General features: G+C 40.6%; 2 protein-coding genes across 5 annotated transcripts in view; one reads left to right on the forward strand and one right to left on the reverse strand.

The window, feature by feature from the left end:
- The window catches only part of gfod2 (glucose-fructose oxidoreductase domain containing 2), a 317,249-nt gene that overhangs the window by 254,783 nt on the left and 42,734 nt on the right, over positions 1 to 19,732 (forward strand). The gene's annotated exons all lie outside the window — the stretch shown is intronic.
- cmtr2 (cap methyltransferase 2) lies at positions 11,612 to 19,098 on the reverse strand. Of its 4 annotated transcripts, none has more exons than XM_082530349.1 (4): positions 19,013 to 19,098; positions 18,004 to 18,094; positions 16,012 to 17,280; positions 11,612 to 13,778 (listed from the first exon to the last, which is right to left on the reverse strand). In XM_082530349.1, exons 3-4 carry the CDS (start codon positions 17,266 to 17,268, stop codon positions 12,729 to 12,731), a joined length of 2,307 nt encoding a protein of 768 aa, XP_082386475.1. In that variant the 5' UTR covers positions 17,269 to 17,280; positions 18,004 to 18,094; positions 19,013 to 19,098; the 3' UTR covers positions 11,612 to 12,728. The 4 variants fall into 4 exon arrangements, with proteins under 4 accessions (XP_082386475.1, XP_082386476.1, XP_082386477.1 ...); XM_082530350.1 differs by having other exon boundaries at positions 18,004 to 18,099; positions 19,013 to 19,028; XM_082530351.1 differs by lacking the exon at positions 19,013 to 19,098 and adding an exon at positions 18,818 to 18,999.

Here is a 19,732-nt window from a genome sequence, read left to right on the forward strand (position 1 = left end):
GTTAATGTAGCTGAGCAGCAGCCAGAGTGGGTGGGTACGATTTGTGTAAATTAGAGTGACAGTGTGCCTCATCGCCGTAATCAGCCAGTTTTATCAGCCGAACAATGTGGACTGAGTAACCATAGTGAAATCATCAGAGATTGAAAAAGTTTGAGCTGCCAGAGGCTGAACAGCTACGCTGAAGACAGATAAAGCAGAATCCAATTTTCGCTCTTTTTGGCAGATTATGTTGTGACTTAACAGCGCAAGAGATAAACACTTTACAGTGACAAAAACTGCATCATCATTTTGTGCATGCTTTTTGTATAAGCAGCAAATATATACAGATTCACAGACAGTATCTGCCACTCTCCGCCTACACCGTGGCCTCCTGTGGAGATAGAAGCTAAACAGACTGCAACCCAAACATCAGCATGTGGCTTTCACAGATGAAAGCAGGACAACATCTTCTCCCCTTTCCACAGGGAACAATTAAGATGTGGACCTCCCAAGAGCACACTGGAAAACAACTCTACCATGTGGAATAGAGTCACCTGAGACAAGAAGGGACTATTTGCACTCATCGTGCAATAACAAGCCCTGGAGTGATGTGAACTAACAACTTCATAGGTCAGCAAAAAAATTAAGCACTGCAGGTTACAGAAGAGTTTTTGCACCTTGCCAAAAGTGACCATACACTACATGGACAAAAATACTGAGGCACACCTCTTACTGTCATAAATGTATAGAGCACACAGCTATGCAGACTGCCACAAACACTGCCACAAACAGGGTCATTTCAAAGAGCTCTCTGAACTCGAGAAAACCCTGTAAAAAGACACTACCTTTGCAACAAGTCAGTTTGTAAAATTTCTTCCCTCCTAGATATTCCACAATTAGCTGTAAGTGGTCTTATTGCAACCACAGAAACTGAGCTGCAAAGTGTCAGAGCACATAACATTACATAGTGGGGGTCACCAAGTGCTCATAGTGTTTTAGGACTTCATTGCAGAAACAACATAGAAGCTGTTCACCAGGAGCTTCATGGGATGGGTTTCCATGGCTGAGCAGCTCCTGTTGGTGTAATGTGTAGATCAGGGGTCCTTAATCCCAGTCCACGAGGGCCAGTGTCCCTGCAGGTTTTAGATCTCACCCTGGGTCAACACACCTGAATCACAAGATCAGTTCATTACCAGGGCTCTGGAGAACTTCAAGACATGTTGAGGAGGTAATTTAGCCATTTAAATCAGCTGTGTTGGATCAAGGATACATCTAAAACCTGCAGGACACCGGCCCTCGAGGCCTGGAGTTCGACACCTGTGCTCTAGACCAGCGGTCCCCAACCTTTTTTGTGCCACCGACCGGTTTATGCCCGACAATATTTTCACGGACCGGCCTTTAAGGTGTCGTGGATAAATACAACAAAATAAAACTAGTACCGGTACCGAAAAAAGATTTATTCATAACACATGTGAAAAGACCCAGGAAAACCGAGTAAACGATAAAAACGATAACAAAATAACGCTAAAAACCGATAAAAACCCTGAAAACCATACATTTCAAAAACAAATGACTGGCTGTAGACTAAAATAACTTTGGTGCCTGACTGTAAACATTTTAACATGCAAGTCACATTTTAACATGTGAGTTCATTTAACATGTGAATTAACATGCTTTTAGATTTGAAGGGTTAACAAGAGAAATTGGAGTCTTTGTCACTTCTGCTTTGGCTTCATTTTTCAGTCCCTCAGTTTGATGCTGGTGTGTTAAATATGTCAAAAATACTCTCGATCTAGAAGCTGTTATCACATTGCTTCAGTCTGTGGTCTATTTTAGGCTGTGGCCCTGACTGAAGCATTGAAGCCGGAGCATCGGTCAGTGTGGGAAGCAGTGCCTCTCCAACGCGCACATCCACTCTGCAGCATCAGTGTTGTTGGTACGAGCATGAATCACACACATGCAGCTGTGATGAATCTGTGTGCTGACAGGTTTCCATAAACAAATGCATTGAAGCACAGCAAGCACTCCCATATAGACAGCCCAGCACACATACCCGAGCAAACACACCGTCAGATGGACGTGTGTGTGTGTGTGTGTGTGTGTGTGTGTGTGTGTGTGTGTGTGTGTGTGTGTGTGTGTGAACAACAAGTGTCCCTGTGGCCTGATTTGTGCCCTCTGCCCCTACAGGCAATCCTTTTTATTGAGTCAATCCAATTCACTGGTTGAAGAGAAAACTATTGATGTGCCATCAAGCAAAACGCGAGACCCCGTCAGAGAGGCAGGGAGAGAGAGCGGCACCAGTGTGCAGTTAACAGCACCTGCAATGAGCAAAAATCCATCCGTTATTGATTAGAATTGCTCAAACTGTAGAAAAGAATAAATGCTTAGTGAAATCCTCAACGCTGAAGCAAATTAATCAAATTAAACTAAAACCAATGTGGCCCATATGGTCTATAATCTAGCTGCCAAACTGTTAAAAACACTCACACACATGTGCAACCCAACAAACACACAGCAGCTTCCAGCACTCTGGCAGCTGCACATTTTTAGGCTTTGGCTTTGCCTCGTGTTTTGGATAGAAATTTAGACAATGAGCTCAAAGTGCAAGCTGTTGGCTCAGAATACAAGCCAGGCGGGTTTTAGCAATGCCAGATTAACGTTTTAGACTTTTGGGCTTTGGGGTTTTTTCCTTCAAATTCCCCTCAAACACTGTCAGTGTCGAAAACATATATTTGTTTTATTCTTATATAGATATTTTTTACTTTTATGTGCCCAACTGAAGATTTGTCAATATGATCCCAGTATAACACCGCGTGGAAATACCAGCCACGTCTCACACAAACCATCAGACTGCAGTCAGTATTTACCTTTTATGCCCTTTTCCATATTTATACGTGCCTACTTGGTTGGACTGTATTTTACCTTAATTCTCCTTTAACCAGCTGGAATCAGCCATAAGAAGATGAGCACACTGAGTCAAGAAGGGAAGGATATGTTCAGCAACAACACTCAAGTAGGCTGTGGCATTTAAATTATGCTTAACTAGTATTAAGGGGCCCAAAGCAAAATTGTCACAATTACACCAACCACAATGAACCTAAACTGTTGATGCGAGGCAGGATTCTGAACCATCTGTCACAGAAGAAACTGAGACTCATCAGACCAAGATTTTTCCAATCTTCTGTTTTCCCATTTTTAAGGCTTTTATAGTTAAAACAAAAATAGATGTTAATTAACATTTTATAACACAAGCACTTCAATTAAAATTGAACTAGTCTGTGACTCTCTATAGTCAGATATTCGATTTTTTTTAACATTATCTCTTTTATTGAGAAAGCAATTGAACATGACAGTAGTATGTCTTTTTACATTGTCTTTGCTTTCACATTTTATTAGATGTTTTAATAGCAGTAATAGCACAAACATGGGATTATAGCTGTCTATCTGAGGACTGGCACCTCATCTGCCAATATTTGGTTGACACTTTGTGGTTATTCACACTTAATCCTTAAGTGTTGCAGAAACTGCCATTTAAGCACAGCTGAAGATCTAAAGTCATGTCACATACTCAAAAGGGTCACACCATGTGCTCCATTAGCACTTATCATCTCTGGAGCCAAGAGAAGAATTTCAGAGAAGTGGATTTATGAGTATCAGACTATGACAGATAAATTACTTAAAACCAAGGGCTTCTGTTCTTGGCTACACTGGAGGTGCACTGCCAACACCAGCTGTTGTAAAGAATATTACTGTGTTGTGAATCTTAGTGAATGTAAAACAGTCCCACAGCTGCCTGAATTTATCACATCTGATTCAGTCTGAACTGCAGCACTGTTAAAAGTATTTAGTACTTAGTTTTAGGATTGGAGGAATATTGGTCCACTATTCTTTGCAGGATTGTTTAAATTCAGCCACATTGGAGGCTTTTTGAGCAAGAACGTCCTCTTTAAGGTCATACCAAAGTATCTTAACATGATGATGATGATTATTATTATTATTATTATTATTATCATTATTATTATTATCATCATCATTAAAGTCACATTTTGACGAGATCACTCCAAAACCTTCATTTTGGGTTTGTTGTTTTAAGCCATTCAGAGCTGGACTTGCTGGTGTGTTTCAGATTGTTTCTTTGCTGCATAACCGAAGTATACTTGAGCTTCAGGACATTCTCCTTTAGGATTTTCTGGTAGAAAGCAGAATTCATGGTTCAATCAATTACAGCAAGTTGTTTGGATCCTGAAGTAGCAACGCAGCCTCAGACCACCTCCAACTGAATTATTTAAAATGTTGACTTACTATTGCAGCTTTTGTAACCTGATTAAATATATAATAAATAACCTTTTGATTTGTTGGAATTGGACACATTCATTTTTAATGCGACAGAACCATTTGTGCGTGTTCAGGAAAAGCTGATCGTCTATTTATATTAAGGTTGTCGACACACAAATACCATGGGCCATCCTGTATCACTAGAGCTTCTAAATAGCATCTTACAAACCACACATTCAAAAAGCCAACCAATCAAAATCAAAGACAATGTTTTCTAGTGTAGACGGCTCTATATGTGCAGTCGGTGGGACTGAAAAAGGAAAAAGTCCCATGTGCTGAGGTGATTTACCTGCTGCTTTTGTTTCTAGAGATTAACAAGATTTACACAGCCTTTATAACAGAACTAAAATGTTTATTCCCTAGAATCAACAAAGATTTACACTCCAAGTGTGGCTGAGTTTCAAAGGTTAATAGGTTTCTGTTGTTTGAAGATGGAAAACACCTGTCACAGAAAAAGATTTGTAACCTTAAATGCCTCCTTTCTCCTCCTGTGGCATTTTTTTCTTTCCCCACAGACTCCTAAGCTGTATAAAGTAGGATTAATACATCCAGACCGCATACTCTCTTTCAGTAAGGTCTCGAGAATTAATGTAAGATTATGTATGTATCACTTCAAATATTATCTGCAGCAATCAGTTAGGATATAGAAATTTAGGATGTAGGTTTTATCTCACTGGGCGACTTATATGAACAGCCAGTCATAGTTTACTTATCTATGGGTTTTTTTAATGTCTTTCCTCTTAACATTTCTACTAATGCTGCAGAAAACAGTGGCGTGACACTGCTATCAGTGACTGCTCGGCAGATTTTAGAAGGCTTTGCTTTCGGTTGTGATTCTGAAAAGCCTTTTGGCCATGACAGCAACTTCACAAGCTGCTTGCTGGGAGCTGTTACCACAGATTAAAATGTGCCTTTTCTGCATGTCGATGTTTGTTTGTGTCCTTGCTCATACTGTAAAAGCATTGTTTGCTACTACCATACCAGATGTGCTATGCCTCGTGTGTCATATTCTAATTCAGAGGTTGACCTCTCCTCTGTGTGCTTTTAGATAATCCATCTTTCCTGTATGAGACAGACAAAGTGGGTTTGCTGTCAGATAACATCTGCAGGAGGAGAGAGAGCGACTCGTTTGCATCGCTGTGGTGTGCTGGTGACAGAGAGCAGATGTTCTCTGTGATTGCTTAGCGCTGTTTATTTCTGCTCTGTTCCTCGCCTCGTCACAGATAATACATAACTGTCATCCTTCACATTCCTCGAGCGTAACTATCAAAACTCACCCAACTTTTACAAGCACTGCATGTTTGCTTTTTACATAGTTATTTAGTATCTGTTTTGAGATTATATAATAATGACTACTTCACCATTGTATATGTGCTGTGCATGTTTTTATTATATTAACATGACAAATATTTTGGCAAGTAAATAACTGGAACTGATTTGTTATCTTAAGTCTAGAAAGAGTCTCTATAGTCATCAAGCATGCAGTGCTGAGCATGACCAAGTGGTTTCCCTTCAAGGTTTTCCCGCAGAGACTTTCCATCTATCCATTCTCTTCTGCTTCTCTTCAGCATCACGGGGCATGAGTGGGGGCTGGACCTTAACCCAGCTTATCATAAGGCGAGAGGAAGGGGACACCCTGGACCAGTCGCCAGTGTGTCACAGGGCTCAGAGAATTTCCTTCTTTTGCATTAGTGACAGTTTCCAGCCTCAGATTGCTTGACTTAGCTAACGTAAAAATGTGATTGAATTTTAAGAAAATGATTTGGGTTAAAATACACCCTAATCATCTCTCTGAGAGCGTGTGTGACAGAAAAGCCTGAAAGAAGCACAGCAATGCTTTAAACTAAAGGCCTCCATCAGTCTGGCATGTTAACAATGACTAAATTAAGCTATAGGGAAAGTATAATTTCTTGGTTTAGGATGTTAGCATGGTAATCTTTTAGTTTTTTCCCCTCCTTTTCTCCTTTTCCTCTAAGGGGTAGTGAAGAATTACAATCCCAAACTCAGACTCTTAGGCAGGCATCCAATGAAAACAATGTTTTATTGAAGGTGAAGTGAAATCCATAAAAACACACCGGGAGCTAGGAAACTAAGAACCAAGAAATAGGATGATGTGACAACTAAGTAAGACAACCTGAGGGAATAAATAGCTAAATGAAGAGATGTGGGCAAAGGGGAGACAGGGTAATATCAATCTGACAAAACATGGGGAACACTAGAAAGGCGGGGTAAAGTGAAAGAAGATATATCAAAAACATAACAGTAACTGCAATAAAATCACAAAGCTGAAAAACACAGCAACAAACTAAGCAACAAAATGAGGATAACTGATAATCATCAGGATCAACAAAGGTCCAAAATTTTAAAAATGCACTGTAAAAGACCCAGAACCATAACACTTTCTCCTTTGCCTTGATCTCTCCTTAGCTCTGAGGTGGACATGGGCAGGCTCTACCTACCTGTTTCTTTCTAATCATTACTCGCCAGGACTTCTGAACCAGCTCGAGTTACCATTGTCTGACAGACTGTCATCTGTGGTTGTGATATTCTTTCTGTAACTGTGTTAGCTCAGCCTAAGGGCTCGCTCTCCCTGTGGATCAAAGTCTTCAGACGTTGTCTACTACACAAGCTAATCTACTTCTCTTTTCATACAGAACCACCTGCTGTATAAAACTCTAGAACTTCCCAGTGACCTCCTTGTTGGAAGTCTTAGCGGATATTTATAAGTTCCTGTTCAATAAATATTTGACACAGTGAATGACGAAAGTACAGCTTAACCTGGTGTAATTGCTTACAAATCACAGGAAATGAGAAATTATTGATGAACGAAATCATCCATAAGATCTGGTTCTAAAATCTATAAACAGGAACCTTCATGATGACCGTACAGACGACCGAGTCGCCAAGGTTATGGGTTATGCTGAAAAAGTCAAACAGCTTTGACGTTTCATTAATTTTTGCCAAACATTGTTTTAATGAGTATAGTTTCCTGGATGTTTAGTTACCTTTGTAGAGCTTTCTATAGTTTCCCACAGTTAAGACAAGTGAATGTCTAGCGGAGGTATCAGTCATTAATTTTGCCTTTGTTTTCTGAATAATCCTTGGTGGAGTTCCATCCTTGTTGGGGGGAGGTTATTCAGGGCTCCAGCCACTGAAGTCAGAGAGTTTAAAGACTCCTTGAGCCTGGCAAAGGAAGGATAGGAAGGGATAGAAAGATTAAATTTATGTTAGGTGAGTTCTGTAGTTGTTGATTTTTATGTTTCAATCCAGCAGCAAAAATCAATTAAATACTTTATTGTCCCACAAGTGGAAATTAGTTTAGCAGCAAGGGCAACAATAAGAGTAAACAAAACAATAATAAAAAGCCACAAGACAGTTATTTACCATTAAGGAGACAGGTTGCAGTAGGGATAAAGGAAACCTGGAGTCTTTTAGTCTTCCTCACCGATACTCTAAAACAGCGCCCAGAGGGCAACAAGTCAGACTCACTGTGAAGTGGATGGTTAAGCAATTAACAATAGAATGAGCCTTCCTCAGCCCATGCTTGTTATAATTGCCTCAGACTTGCCGATGCCCTGAGATTTTGCTGGCAGTTTTTACCAAAAAGGTTCCAACAGAGTCACGTTACCAAACCAAGCAACGATACAGAAAGAAATAACAGTTTCAATAAAACTCCTGTAAAACAAGGACAACAATTCAGATGAGAACGATCTAATTTTCCTTAAAAATAGTCTTTGCTGAACTTTTTTGGTAATGGCATCAAAACACAGTTTGTGGTCAAGAACAACCCCTAAATACTTGTAACTCTCCACAATCTAAATATCAGCAGCTTTAATCATAGCAGTTGATGAGCTATAAGAAGAGTTCCTAAAAATCAATAATAATTTCTTTTGTTTTTGACACATTTAATGGAAGGAAGGACTCATCACACCAATCCACAAAATCTTCTACAACCTGCCCATGTCCTGTCTCGTTGCCCACAAGAAGACTAACGATCACTGTATCATCAGCAAACTTCAGGATGTGTCTGTTAGTGAAATTACTGCGACACTCATTCGTATACAGAATGAACAGAAGGGGTGAGAAACAGCAACCCCGGGGAGATCCAGCAGAAGCGGAGAGCACATCAGAAAGTACACTGTTCACCTTTACGCATTGTGACCTATTAGTCAAAAGGTCTAGCACCCAACTGAGTTGGATCAAGCTTAAAGTGATTATAAAGCCTATCAGCAAGTAAGGGGAGCTAAATTGTTGGATGCAGGCGAAAAGTCAAATAATAATCTTGAATGAGTGTTAGGGCTGTCAAGATGCTTATGAAATGCAGGAGTGTGACAACAGCATCCTCCAAACATCTTCCTGCCCTATATGCAAACTGGAAGGGGTCAAGGTGATGTTCAACCTGCATTAAAATCTCCTTCTTAATTATCTTCTCAAAGGACTTCATCACTAAAGAAAGTCAGAGCCACTGGTCTAAAATCATTCAGTACCTTAGAGGAACTGCCCTCAGCAGCTGGAAAAATGACAGCATGTTTCCAAGTCGTAGGTACCATCTGAAACTCTAAAGAAATTGAAAAAATGTGATAAAAAATCCCACTCAACTGACCAGCACAAGTTTTCAGTACCTGTCCACAGATGTAGTCAGATCCGGGACTCTTAACCTTAGCGTGTCTAAAGAGATTAGCTACCTCCCATCATCATACAAAATGTAGGAGTGTTAGTCTTTTTTCTTATTGTACTCGTCAAACTTATCAAGGCTTTGATGGAGAAAAATGAATTTTCTTCGATGCTGGAGCTCCGTTTGTAATGCTACAGATCTGCTGTGAGTATGAGCTACTCCTAGTTGAAGATTTTGAGAACTCCGGTAGACCATTCAGCAGATATTGAGCTCTTAGTTCCAATTTTATCTTCTTCTATCACAAAGATGATACAGCATCTGGCAAAACATCTGTTTTGACAGCTTCATCAACTGACCAAATATCATGAAGGAAAACATGCTGATATATTCATCGAAGTGATGATGGTTGATGGAACTGCTTTGTCAAGCAGACAGGTGGGACCTGACAAAACAACTGAGGAGAAGCTGTTTGTCAGTAATAGGCATACAAAAGACTGTCTTATCATAGATGGAAGTAGTCACCCATGATGTCACCCACTAGTACCATATTCAGTCCTCAACTCTGGCATTTTGGCCACAATGTCTTTGTTTTTTTGTTGTTTAAAAAAATCAGGGTGAGATGGATCTGTTATGAAATTATTTTCCTTTTGGGGATTTGATTAATAAACAGACTTGTTTTTGTAATGGCAGGAGTCACACCCCCGCTGGTAATTCAGGTTTAATCCCTTTGATAATCTTTTAGATTTTGATCGTCTTTTTATTTGCTTTCTGATAGTTGTATTAGAAAAAATGCATAACTGCGCACAGAGGGTATTTTGTAAAAAAGGGGGGGGGAAGCCAGTTTTATTGTACTGTTGTATCAATCATGTGTTGGATATTTATCCCTCAGCATTTGACTCCTTTTAGCCTTGAAGTCATGTGAGGCCTAAAAGTGAAAAACACTGTTGATCAGGTAAAAACCTGCTGCAGAAGCTGTTGCGGAGCTTTTTCAAACACTTTGCAAATTTAATGTGAAACAGGATTATGAAAACTAGGCACAGAATAAAACCAAGAGTTTAGTAGTCTTTTTGTTTTGACAGGTATGTTTTTGTGGAATGTTAATACTTTCCTTACTACAACCCATTTTATTTCTGTCACAGATTAGCGATTGAAGTCACAGAGTGAGACTAACAAGCAAGACAGCTTGTCTGAAAGTGAGATCAGACAAAGAAAACTGACTGAACTGAGCCAATTCCCTCTGATGAACATGTCCCTCCTCACCAGCATCTTCCTGCTGTCTTTATTTTTTTATTTTTTTATTGTTGCATAATGAGAGTTTCACTGTCAACATCTTTACTCTGCAGACACAGGAGCAAGTGGAGAATCTCTGTTCAACCCTGAAATAAAAGCAAAAATCAAATAATCAAATTCGTTTGTTTGCGGTCTGTAGTCTCTCCTCACTCAAGCCGATCGTCCGTCTAAGCCTCGCTGTCTTGCAGATTTCTTACTGCTGAGAGTCGAACTGAGGTAACTAACTGACCGTGCATGACTTCAAGTCCAGAGTGGCCCGTGGTCAGAATCAACAGAAACAACACACACTCAGTTATTTGGTAGTGTGTATGTGTGTGTGTGTGTGCATAATTTGCAAAGGCAGAATGGAGAAGAATATTACACAGAGAAAGAAATATATTGAAGTTACACCAGTCCCTCTCTTACACACACTTTTTAAACAAACCTATCCATTTTTTTCCTATTTTTGCTGGATTAAATCTCCTAAACCGTACATCTGTATGAATCTCTGTGGTCTAAATTGTGTGTGGGGTGGTGGTGTTAATGGAGACGGGCAAACAGGGAAAAAAGATTAGTGGAATATAACTTTCCGATTCTGTCAGTGATCCGGTTTTCAGCTATAATCTGCAATCAAACTCGAATGGTATTAAACAAAATAATGAAAATCCAGACAACTTACTTTTTACAATGGCAGTTTTTAAATGGTTTGACCCCATTACTGACCCATATTACAGATTAATCTCACTCGACCTATACTCACATGAAAGATTTGTACCGTTTCATTCAGATTATTTCAGGGTCACCATCCTGGTTGCAAACCTGTCTGAACTAATAAACAACTATTTATATCGGTTTAATTTATTGGTTTGTTTTTCTGAAACCTCTGAGGTGAACTTTCTGCAGTTAGGGTGATTTAACAGCTTCTTCTACATTGACAGATGCTGACACTAGGTTATATAAATGTAAGTGGTGTATTACAAAGATATCCACCAATGGCTGAACAGATAAAGCAACAGCTACAATATGATGGTGGTGGAAGTGCTGCTTAGTCATTTGGGAGATACTCTGTTTCCACAAATGTTTGTACATCACAAACAATTGCTGCACCTATTTCCTAACAAGCTATAAAGAAATGACAAGTAGTTTAAGAACTTTGCGCAGGACCGAGATCATGTTGATCTTTTGGATGCTCCTTTTTAAAGTTGGCTTCAAAAAACATCTGCCTATATCTCACTTTGTCCCCAGCATCAACCTTCTGTCACACCATGATCTCCATCCTAGAGAAGCACCATGTGTTGTTAACCTGGGTCTCAACCAATCAAGTATCAAAACCTCATTTATCCGAGCTTGGAACTAACTAAGTGTGAGCCATGAAACAACTGCCAGAACATTCTTCTTTTTTTTATTTTTTTATTTAGTGTTTATTGAACCTTTTGTGAAAAAAACATTAATTTGCATATATAAAATTTCATTTTTATCATACATTTTTTGCAATTTATTGCTTGAGAGTATTGTGGACTTTATTTTGGTTTTTCATTGGGAGAGAAAAAAAGAAATCACACGGATGATGTATAAGTCTCAAAAACTCACAAAAGCTGTATGTATCAAATATGATACACATGACTAGACATTAAGGAGTTAATACACTAGTTGGGTTATCTTCAGACTTAAGTAAACTAGCATTCTTAAAGAAAAGAAAGCCTCCAAGTCCTTTTTTTAAAGCCACTTTTCTTTTTACATTATTTTTATAACAAAATATACTCCTAATTCAAATTATACTGAAAAAACAGAATAAACAAACTAAAAAGATGACAAATAAAACAAATCCCACAACACTCCCCCCTCCAGCTGTACAGAGCATGACAGATGGAACTTTTTTTCTGTCCGTTGACAGTACAAAGTTTTCCTCACTGGACACAAATGAAATTAACTGGAAACAGTAATCTGACGGAGAGCTGCATAAAAGATAAAAATATACTCAACACAGTGGGATTAAACACCGTGTTGATGCAAAATAGCAGGCACTTCAGGCTCTCTGTGATGTCAACTCAAAACATCCGTGACCAACAGGAGGTTTGGTGCCGACAGCTGGACCGCTGTTTATTTAGCATCCTGAAATCCCTCTGAGACTTTGGTCATGGACATTTTCTGCTGATCAAGTACTGAAAGTAATTTGCATTTTTTGCCATGCCACGTTTGTGACTCCACTTGATAGATGTCTCACATGTGACTGCATGTGACATCAAGAGAAGTCTGATAAACGTCTTCTGACTGCCAGCGTCGGTTCGAGTTGAAGCACACTAAAGGATCTGAATATCTGGAGGTGTGTTGTAATAAATAAGTGAGAGGAGTGTAATGTTAAATCAGATGAGTTCATATCAACATGCAAAAGCGATTCGGTAACTAACTGCTGAAAGCTCATGCAGCTGAGCAGTCTGCTGATTCCATAAGCAAATAAACTGGACTGTAACATGATGAAACTGCTTCTGAAGCGAAAGAGTGTATACCACAGTGACAGCCCACCAAAGCGCTATGCCTGCATGAGCAGATGCAGCTTCCGTTGGATGATTTCAGAGTTCACGGTCCACAGGAAGTCAGTCAGCCCTCCAGTGAGCAGCTCCTCCATAGGAACAAACTGCAGCACCTGTCTGTCGCCTCCACCAGGCTCATTTTTACCCTCCTCATCTCTTAACAGCTGGCTCATGCTCTCCCAGACTTCAGTGAGAACCAGCAGCATTTGGGCAGCGGCTTCAGGGCAGAAGCCAACACACACCAGCACCGTCCCAAACCCTCCAGAGGGGGGAGGGCACTTGAAGGAGACGGAGCGAAAACATGCGTGCAGGCAGAGCACAACGGCTGCCGTGACACGGGTGAGAGCAGAAATCACAGGCAGCAGCAGGGCGTCCCCAGAGCTCAGGCTCTGCAGGGCAAACATAACACAACTTAAGAGCTGCCGCTGATACAGTGGCTCACCATCGTGCAGCAACACCGAGCCTCTTTCAGGAAATGAAGGCTCTGCAGAAAATGTTAACACTAGATCCTCAGCTTGGCTATCAGAGATCCCCCAAACCGAGCAGCTGCCAAACACCAGACACTGCGTCTTCTTTTTGCCTCCTAAAGTGTCGGCTTTAAAGACACACTGGCCTGCAACCTCTGACAAAATGGAGGACGTGCAAACCGCATGGCAAGAGTCACAAGAAGTCACGTGGGTCCAATCTACAGCTGTGTCCATCAGTGCTTCGTTCAAGTGGTTTAACAACCCTCCATCACAGAACGGAGAGTTTTTGACTGCAGGCAGAGCAGTCCCCACAACAACATACCACGAATCCGCCTGACAGTTGGACAGGGGTCCCTCCAGCTTGCAGTCCTTCCCACTCTCCTCAGTCCAGTGTCTCTGTATCCAGGTGCCATGGCAACCCCTCTGAACACACTCCCTCCAGCTTAAGGTCTGCAATTCCCTCCGCTCATTGAAGGAGCCCGTTTGCTTCTTCTGTCCCAGAGGCCGTCCGGCTGACACGCTGCAGCAGGCAGGAATCACGGTGTTACGAGAAATCCATCGACTTCGCGGGAGAAAGCACACCTGCACACAGAAAGACGTGATCAGATTTAGACTTCTGGGAGCATCACACTAGTGTTGGGTCAGAGTATCATGTTTTTTAAAAAAAGGCTACATTTGGATTTAAAATGAATTTCAGATTTTTGCTGTAATTTGTAAATTGTTTCTTAAATAAAAGTTGCAGCCTAACCGGATGACTAACCTAAAAAGAATGAAATTGAAAATTAAAATATAGAATGAGTATTCAAGCCATCTTAAATATGGATTTCTTTCAAATTTCTTACAGCACTATCATGTTGCTTGCACAATACGGAAAATATTGGAAAAAACATTTTAGAAAAGAAGACTATTTTAAAATGACAGGAAGAACTATTTTTTTTATACACGTTAAGAGCCTGAATGTGTAAACGCTTCTATGAACAGGCTCTGAAACTCACACATTCTCGTCCAGCTCCGTAAGTCTGACTCAAAGTGCTAAATGTATGTGAGACCGCATCATAAAAACGCACACACACACTTTTTTGTTTTGCTGTCTTTAACTTTTTTCTTGCACAGTTTTGTATCACTGCAGTAACTCCCTTTGGGGAAAATGTAGTTCCAGTTGAAGTGTGCGCATTCCCAAGCGGACTGAAAAATGAAGCCAACACAGAAACACCAAAAACCAAACTTTTCTAACTGCCACTCGAGGCTGACTCCCCAAGGACTCACGCATTAAGATTTGTGAATTTACAGGGTTCGGATGCATGTTTGCAGCCTGGTTTTGGCCTCTCCGGGAATCAATCCAACCTCACTCCGAGATAAAAACTGCAAGTCATTCTTTTATGTGTAAAGCGACATCAAGCTTCATTATATCAATGCTTGTCTATCTTTGCAAAATAAAATGTATTACACACACCTGAGTTTACTTAATTGGAATTACAGCTCATTTAAATCTCATTCCAGGTAAGTTTGAGAGTCATCTGGCTGCTGCACTTGTTGGTGCACTTGCTCACACACACATCGGTCACAAATGAAACAAGCAAAATAATATTAATAATAATTAGCTGAAGCAGTGTTCATTTTGTTGACCAGCAATTTTCGTCAGTGACATTTTTTTCCTCACGAAAACAAGACAATAACTAAAAGCTAATGCAGAAGGACGAAAACTATGATGACACTTTGGTCAACAAACAAAAACAAGATGAAAATATTCTGGAAAGGCGTGATCCGATCAGAAGTAATTAAGTTGTGTAGAAGTGCAGAACGAGTTTGGAAGTGATTCACATTTCTCATAAAAAATGTCGAGAGGAAGAAAAAAAAAACAAAACACATTTCGCATTTGACATTGTGGAAAATTCTCCCCGATGACAACACAAACCTTTTCACTGTGTATTTTAGTCAACTTTACATTTAGTCTACCACAATTTTATGATATTTAGTTGACTAAAACTAAACTTAAACTAAAGGAAGATACCTAAATTATAACTAAAAGTAAATCAAAGTAAACTCTGAGTTGAAGACGTTATGTTTCCATAAGAGCAATGAAAGGGCGAATGTGAGAGAACAGGAAAGCATGGCTGTCATCAGAGCTTTTCACTTGCATCGACTCTCATTTGGAAACAAAGAAAAGCTGCTGTTGCTGAGCAGTGATTTGCCAAACATATAACAACATACATGTGTACTGAACAGTCTTGAGTTTTCATCTGCATCCCACCATAGTTTGACCTTAAATTTTGAAATAACTAATCCTGAAATTATGCTTTAAAGTTTAAAGTGAGGGCGTGGCTGCCTGGAGTGACAGGTGTGCTGACGTAGTTGAGTTTATTTCTCTGTTAGGCTTCTCAAGGACTCAGGGGGCTTTTTAATATCATAAAAGTTATTACCAAAGAAATTATGAAATTAGGGAAAGGGGCATAAATGTCTCTGTAAATTTATGAAATTTGTCCAACAGTTGGAGAAATTTCACCCTCAGGGCTCAGTGAATGTTTAAACATAAATTTACAGCAATCGATGGAAAATGTTTCTTAAGTTTTGTTTTGTTTTTTTGTATCCCGACCAAACTGGTGGAACGACTAACCCTCATCACCTTTTCTAGAGCCATGATTGAGTATAGCCAGTAGTCAAGCCAAATTTTAGGCTAAATTGTGGGCACAACATTATTACAGCACTCTTAAATCCTTCGAATCCTAATTAACTTTCATAAAAGCTCCCAAACCTCTGCTAGCTGGATATTTAGGTTTGTATCAGCTCAGTTTTCTATCATCTTAAAGCATCTTACCTGGAAGCGCCGTAGGTACTCCTGAGCCACACAGTCCCTAATGTGGTCAAGCCTCTGCCTCTGCTCTGCGCTCATACCTTTAAACAGTTGCAGGTTCTCTGATATCGTCTCTACCTGCAGGGTGTGGAAGTATGAACACACTTCCACATGCTGGCTCATGAACGACTCCGGGATTACAGAATTCTGGAAAAGTGCCTCCCTGTCGGCTAGATGTGATCCATAATTACGAATCAGTTTTGAGAGCAGAGGCCTCACAGCCTCCTTGTTGTCATAGTTCAGACACACAACATACACCTCAGAGTTTCCTGCTTTGCTGGTGGCGGGTTTGAAGACAGTGACAGACTGAAAACAGCAGTTCAGCAGGTAGAGCAAGCAGACGGACGAGTGTTCGTACAGGGTGAACATTTTTAGTACAAAGGAGCCGCCGGGGCTCAGGAGCAGCAGAGCAGCTGTGGCCTCGCAGTAATGTAGTGACGCCACCAGCGCCTCCTGCTCGTCGGGGTTCTCCTGACAGTCAAAGCTTCCATCTGCCGTCACCAAATCAATCCTCCGCATGTTAGACACAAAGGTCTGCAGATCCAGCAAATATTGCTGGATCATGATGTTCCCTGTGTTGTCTGTGCCGAAGAACCACCAGGGCAGCGTGTTAGCAATTAATCGATCATCTGCGATGGTTGTGTTTCCCCCGTTGGCCTCGTGGTACGGGTTGAGGGTGTTAGCAACCCAGTTCCAGTCACAGTATCGTGTGGCCTCACTGGTTTTGAGGTAGTGGTTGAGAGCGGTTATGAAGGCCCCCGGTGCCTCACACAGATGGACCGTGTTCAGCTCTCCGTTTTGAAGAGCCTCGTTTGGAAGAAGTTTAAAGGTTCCCAGGATTTCGTAGAACTTACACCACGCCTGAGTGCAGATCTCTGCGTTGGCAGCAGACCGGACGGCACCGATCACCTTCCCGGCCCGATTGGTGGAGCTGGTGTGCTGATGCCACACCTGTACATTTTTGTCACTGAGCTGGTTCTTCACGTCATTCAGCGAAACCTTCAGGGCCTGCAGACGGCAGTGCTGTTCCGGTGCGTGTCTGAGAGCAATGTTCGGGTCAGGAATGCACCACTCAGACCCACTGGATGGTTTCACATACGTTCTAACTTTGCTAAAAAGACCTTGCATCTCAGCCAGAGTTTCAGGGTCAGGTGCCACCATGTTGTTAAAATGTTGCTGCTGCTTGCCAACTTTCCTCCTGGTCCCATTGCCTGTGCTCATCCTCCACACTTCCTGTGGGGAAAAAAAGAAGGGTAACTGACTGATTAAAAAGCCAACCTGCTTCATCGGTTTTGACAGAAAGTTCAATATAATCAGGCCTTCTTTGCACTATCTTGCTTCCTAAAAGCTGAAAACCCAGTCAAAGATTAGAGTTATTATAAAGAGAACAGGTGTTTATCCACTTTTTGTGCTAAACCAGGTTTTATATTCAAGCTGTGAGCACAGTCATATAGGGGGGGGGGGGGGGGGGGGGCATTTATTCTCTAATTTGAATCTTCTTCTACATAAAATTGATCAGTTGAGCACCGCCTGTTCCAATAATGACCCTCTGAGATGGGTGATAGATATAACTGCAAGTTTAAAGACTATTGCTGCAAATTAGACTAGAAAGTAATGTAGAGTTTACCTAAGCAGAGTGCTACGAACAAGGGGATGCAAAGTCTGCAAACATGTTGTGCATAGCTGTGCCCAGGCTGAATGCTGATTGGTTGAAAAGTGGGCTAGAACAGGCCAAACTGAAGCTAATTTGTAGACATCGTGCTGTGGGCGTCAACTTTAGCACTGTTCACACAAATTAATTTTCTGCTCAATCTGTGATGTAGTGAGCCGTGTGAAACACTATAATGGGATACTCAAATAAATTCACCAACCCGTGTAAGTATTGAGCATTTTATTTAATGCCTTTAAAATTATTTACAGTCAGAATTAAATTACCAAAGCTAATGTTTTACTCACGAGCGCACACGATTTAGATCACAGCGCCGGGCAGGAGGAGGTACTTCTGGGTCAGTCTTAATGAGCCTTGGCTGAAGTATGCAGTCCCCGGCTGCTCTTGATTTTCCATACAAGAAACCGGGGAGGAGATTAAACGGCCACGACAAGCATTTAGAAAATGAAAAATAAAACTAAGTGCTGTGACTCTAAACTTAAAAATCATAGCTGAATCCAAATAAACTAATTAACACTCTTTTTGCTTTAGGTACATGATACTTATAATAAATAATGAAATAGATAAATGAATAAAGATACGTTCAACAGAGAAACCATGAACGATTCATACTCACAGCCACTTTATAAAGGTACAATTATTCAACTGTCTGTTACCACAAATGTCTAATTAGCCAATGACGAGGAAGAAATGTGATTTAAGTGACTTTGAACGTGACATGATTGTTGGTGGCAGACGGGCTGGTCTGATCATTTCTGCTGCTATGCTGGGATTTTTACACACATCCATTTCAAGGGTTTACTGAGAATGGTCTAAAAAAGAAAGAATCTCCAGTAGTTTTATATGACAATAAGTTCACTGTACTGAACTCTTTTAAAGCATCTTTGGGATGTGCAGCAACTATTTGATGCTATCATGTCAATATGGACCAAATCTCTGTTTCAGGCTCATGCCATCCTTATCTTTAAAAAATATGAAATGAAATGAGAAATTCTGACAACACTGGGATTATTGAGTGTGTAAATAAACCTGCGAGCACGCGTTACGGAAAACAATCTTTACACAGCTGTGTGTTTAGGGCTTTATGAGTACTGAGCAGACCTCTGCGTGATAAACTGGATGCTAAATGGGACACTTCCTACGGAATCGAAGAGAGTCCGGGTTGTGTCTCTTCGGAAACATTGAATCTTCTCTCACAGCGTGTTCAGACCTTTAAGTCTTTGAGGAAGAAGGAAAGATGTTTCTATAACGCTACTGTATAACAGAGACAACAGACAACTCTGAGCAGAAACTCACCCAACTGCTGATGTTGTTGTCCGGAAGAGGAACCTGCGGGTCACGTGATATACAAGATCCCGCGCAAGCGTGAAGCCGAGTGGGTGGGGTTCTTTCTTAAAGGAGTATGCCGCATAAATTTGGTGGTGAGATTGTTTTTAAACTTCACCAACATTATCATTCAAAAGAGTTTATTATATATGCTGCTCAAAAAAAAATAAAGGAGCACTTAAAAAAACAAAATCAGAGTATAGCATCAAGATAAACCTGTAGGTTGTTGATCTGCTCAGTTAAGTTGAAGTTTTAGATGTTGGAGGCCACTGACATTTTTTCCTTCTCATCCTTTCTGGCTGTTTTTTTTTGCTAGTAGTTTTTTTTTAAGCGAGGGTCAGTGTCTCTATTGGTAGAATGAGCTGGACCCTACATAGGTTGCACAGATAGTCCAACTCCTCCAGGATGGCACATCAATATGTGTTTCCACATAGTTCTGTAAGAGGATGACTGGTGAAATCAGAGTCTCTGACCCAACAGTGAACTTGTTGGATTTGGATTTGCATGCATCTTTTCAGCCAAATTACTCACAGCGACCCGATCTGTGTCATCATGTTATATAATTATTAGAGCTCGTTCAAGTGTAAGCTGATAAAACCTGAATTTTAAAATATTGTGTTTTAATGCCATGTTTGCAAGGACTTTTTATCCTGTTTGTATCTCTGATTGCTTTTCCTTCTTTACAGTCTC

This window comes from Aulonocara stuartgranti, assembly GCF_965226115.1.
Source record: "Aulonocara stuartgranti genome assembly, chromosome: 1".
NCBI classification, from domain to species: domain Eukaryota; kingdom Metazoa; phylum Chordata; class Actinopteri; order Cichliformes; family Cichlidae; genus Aulonocara; species Aulonocara stuartgranti.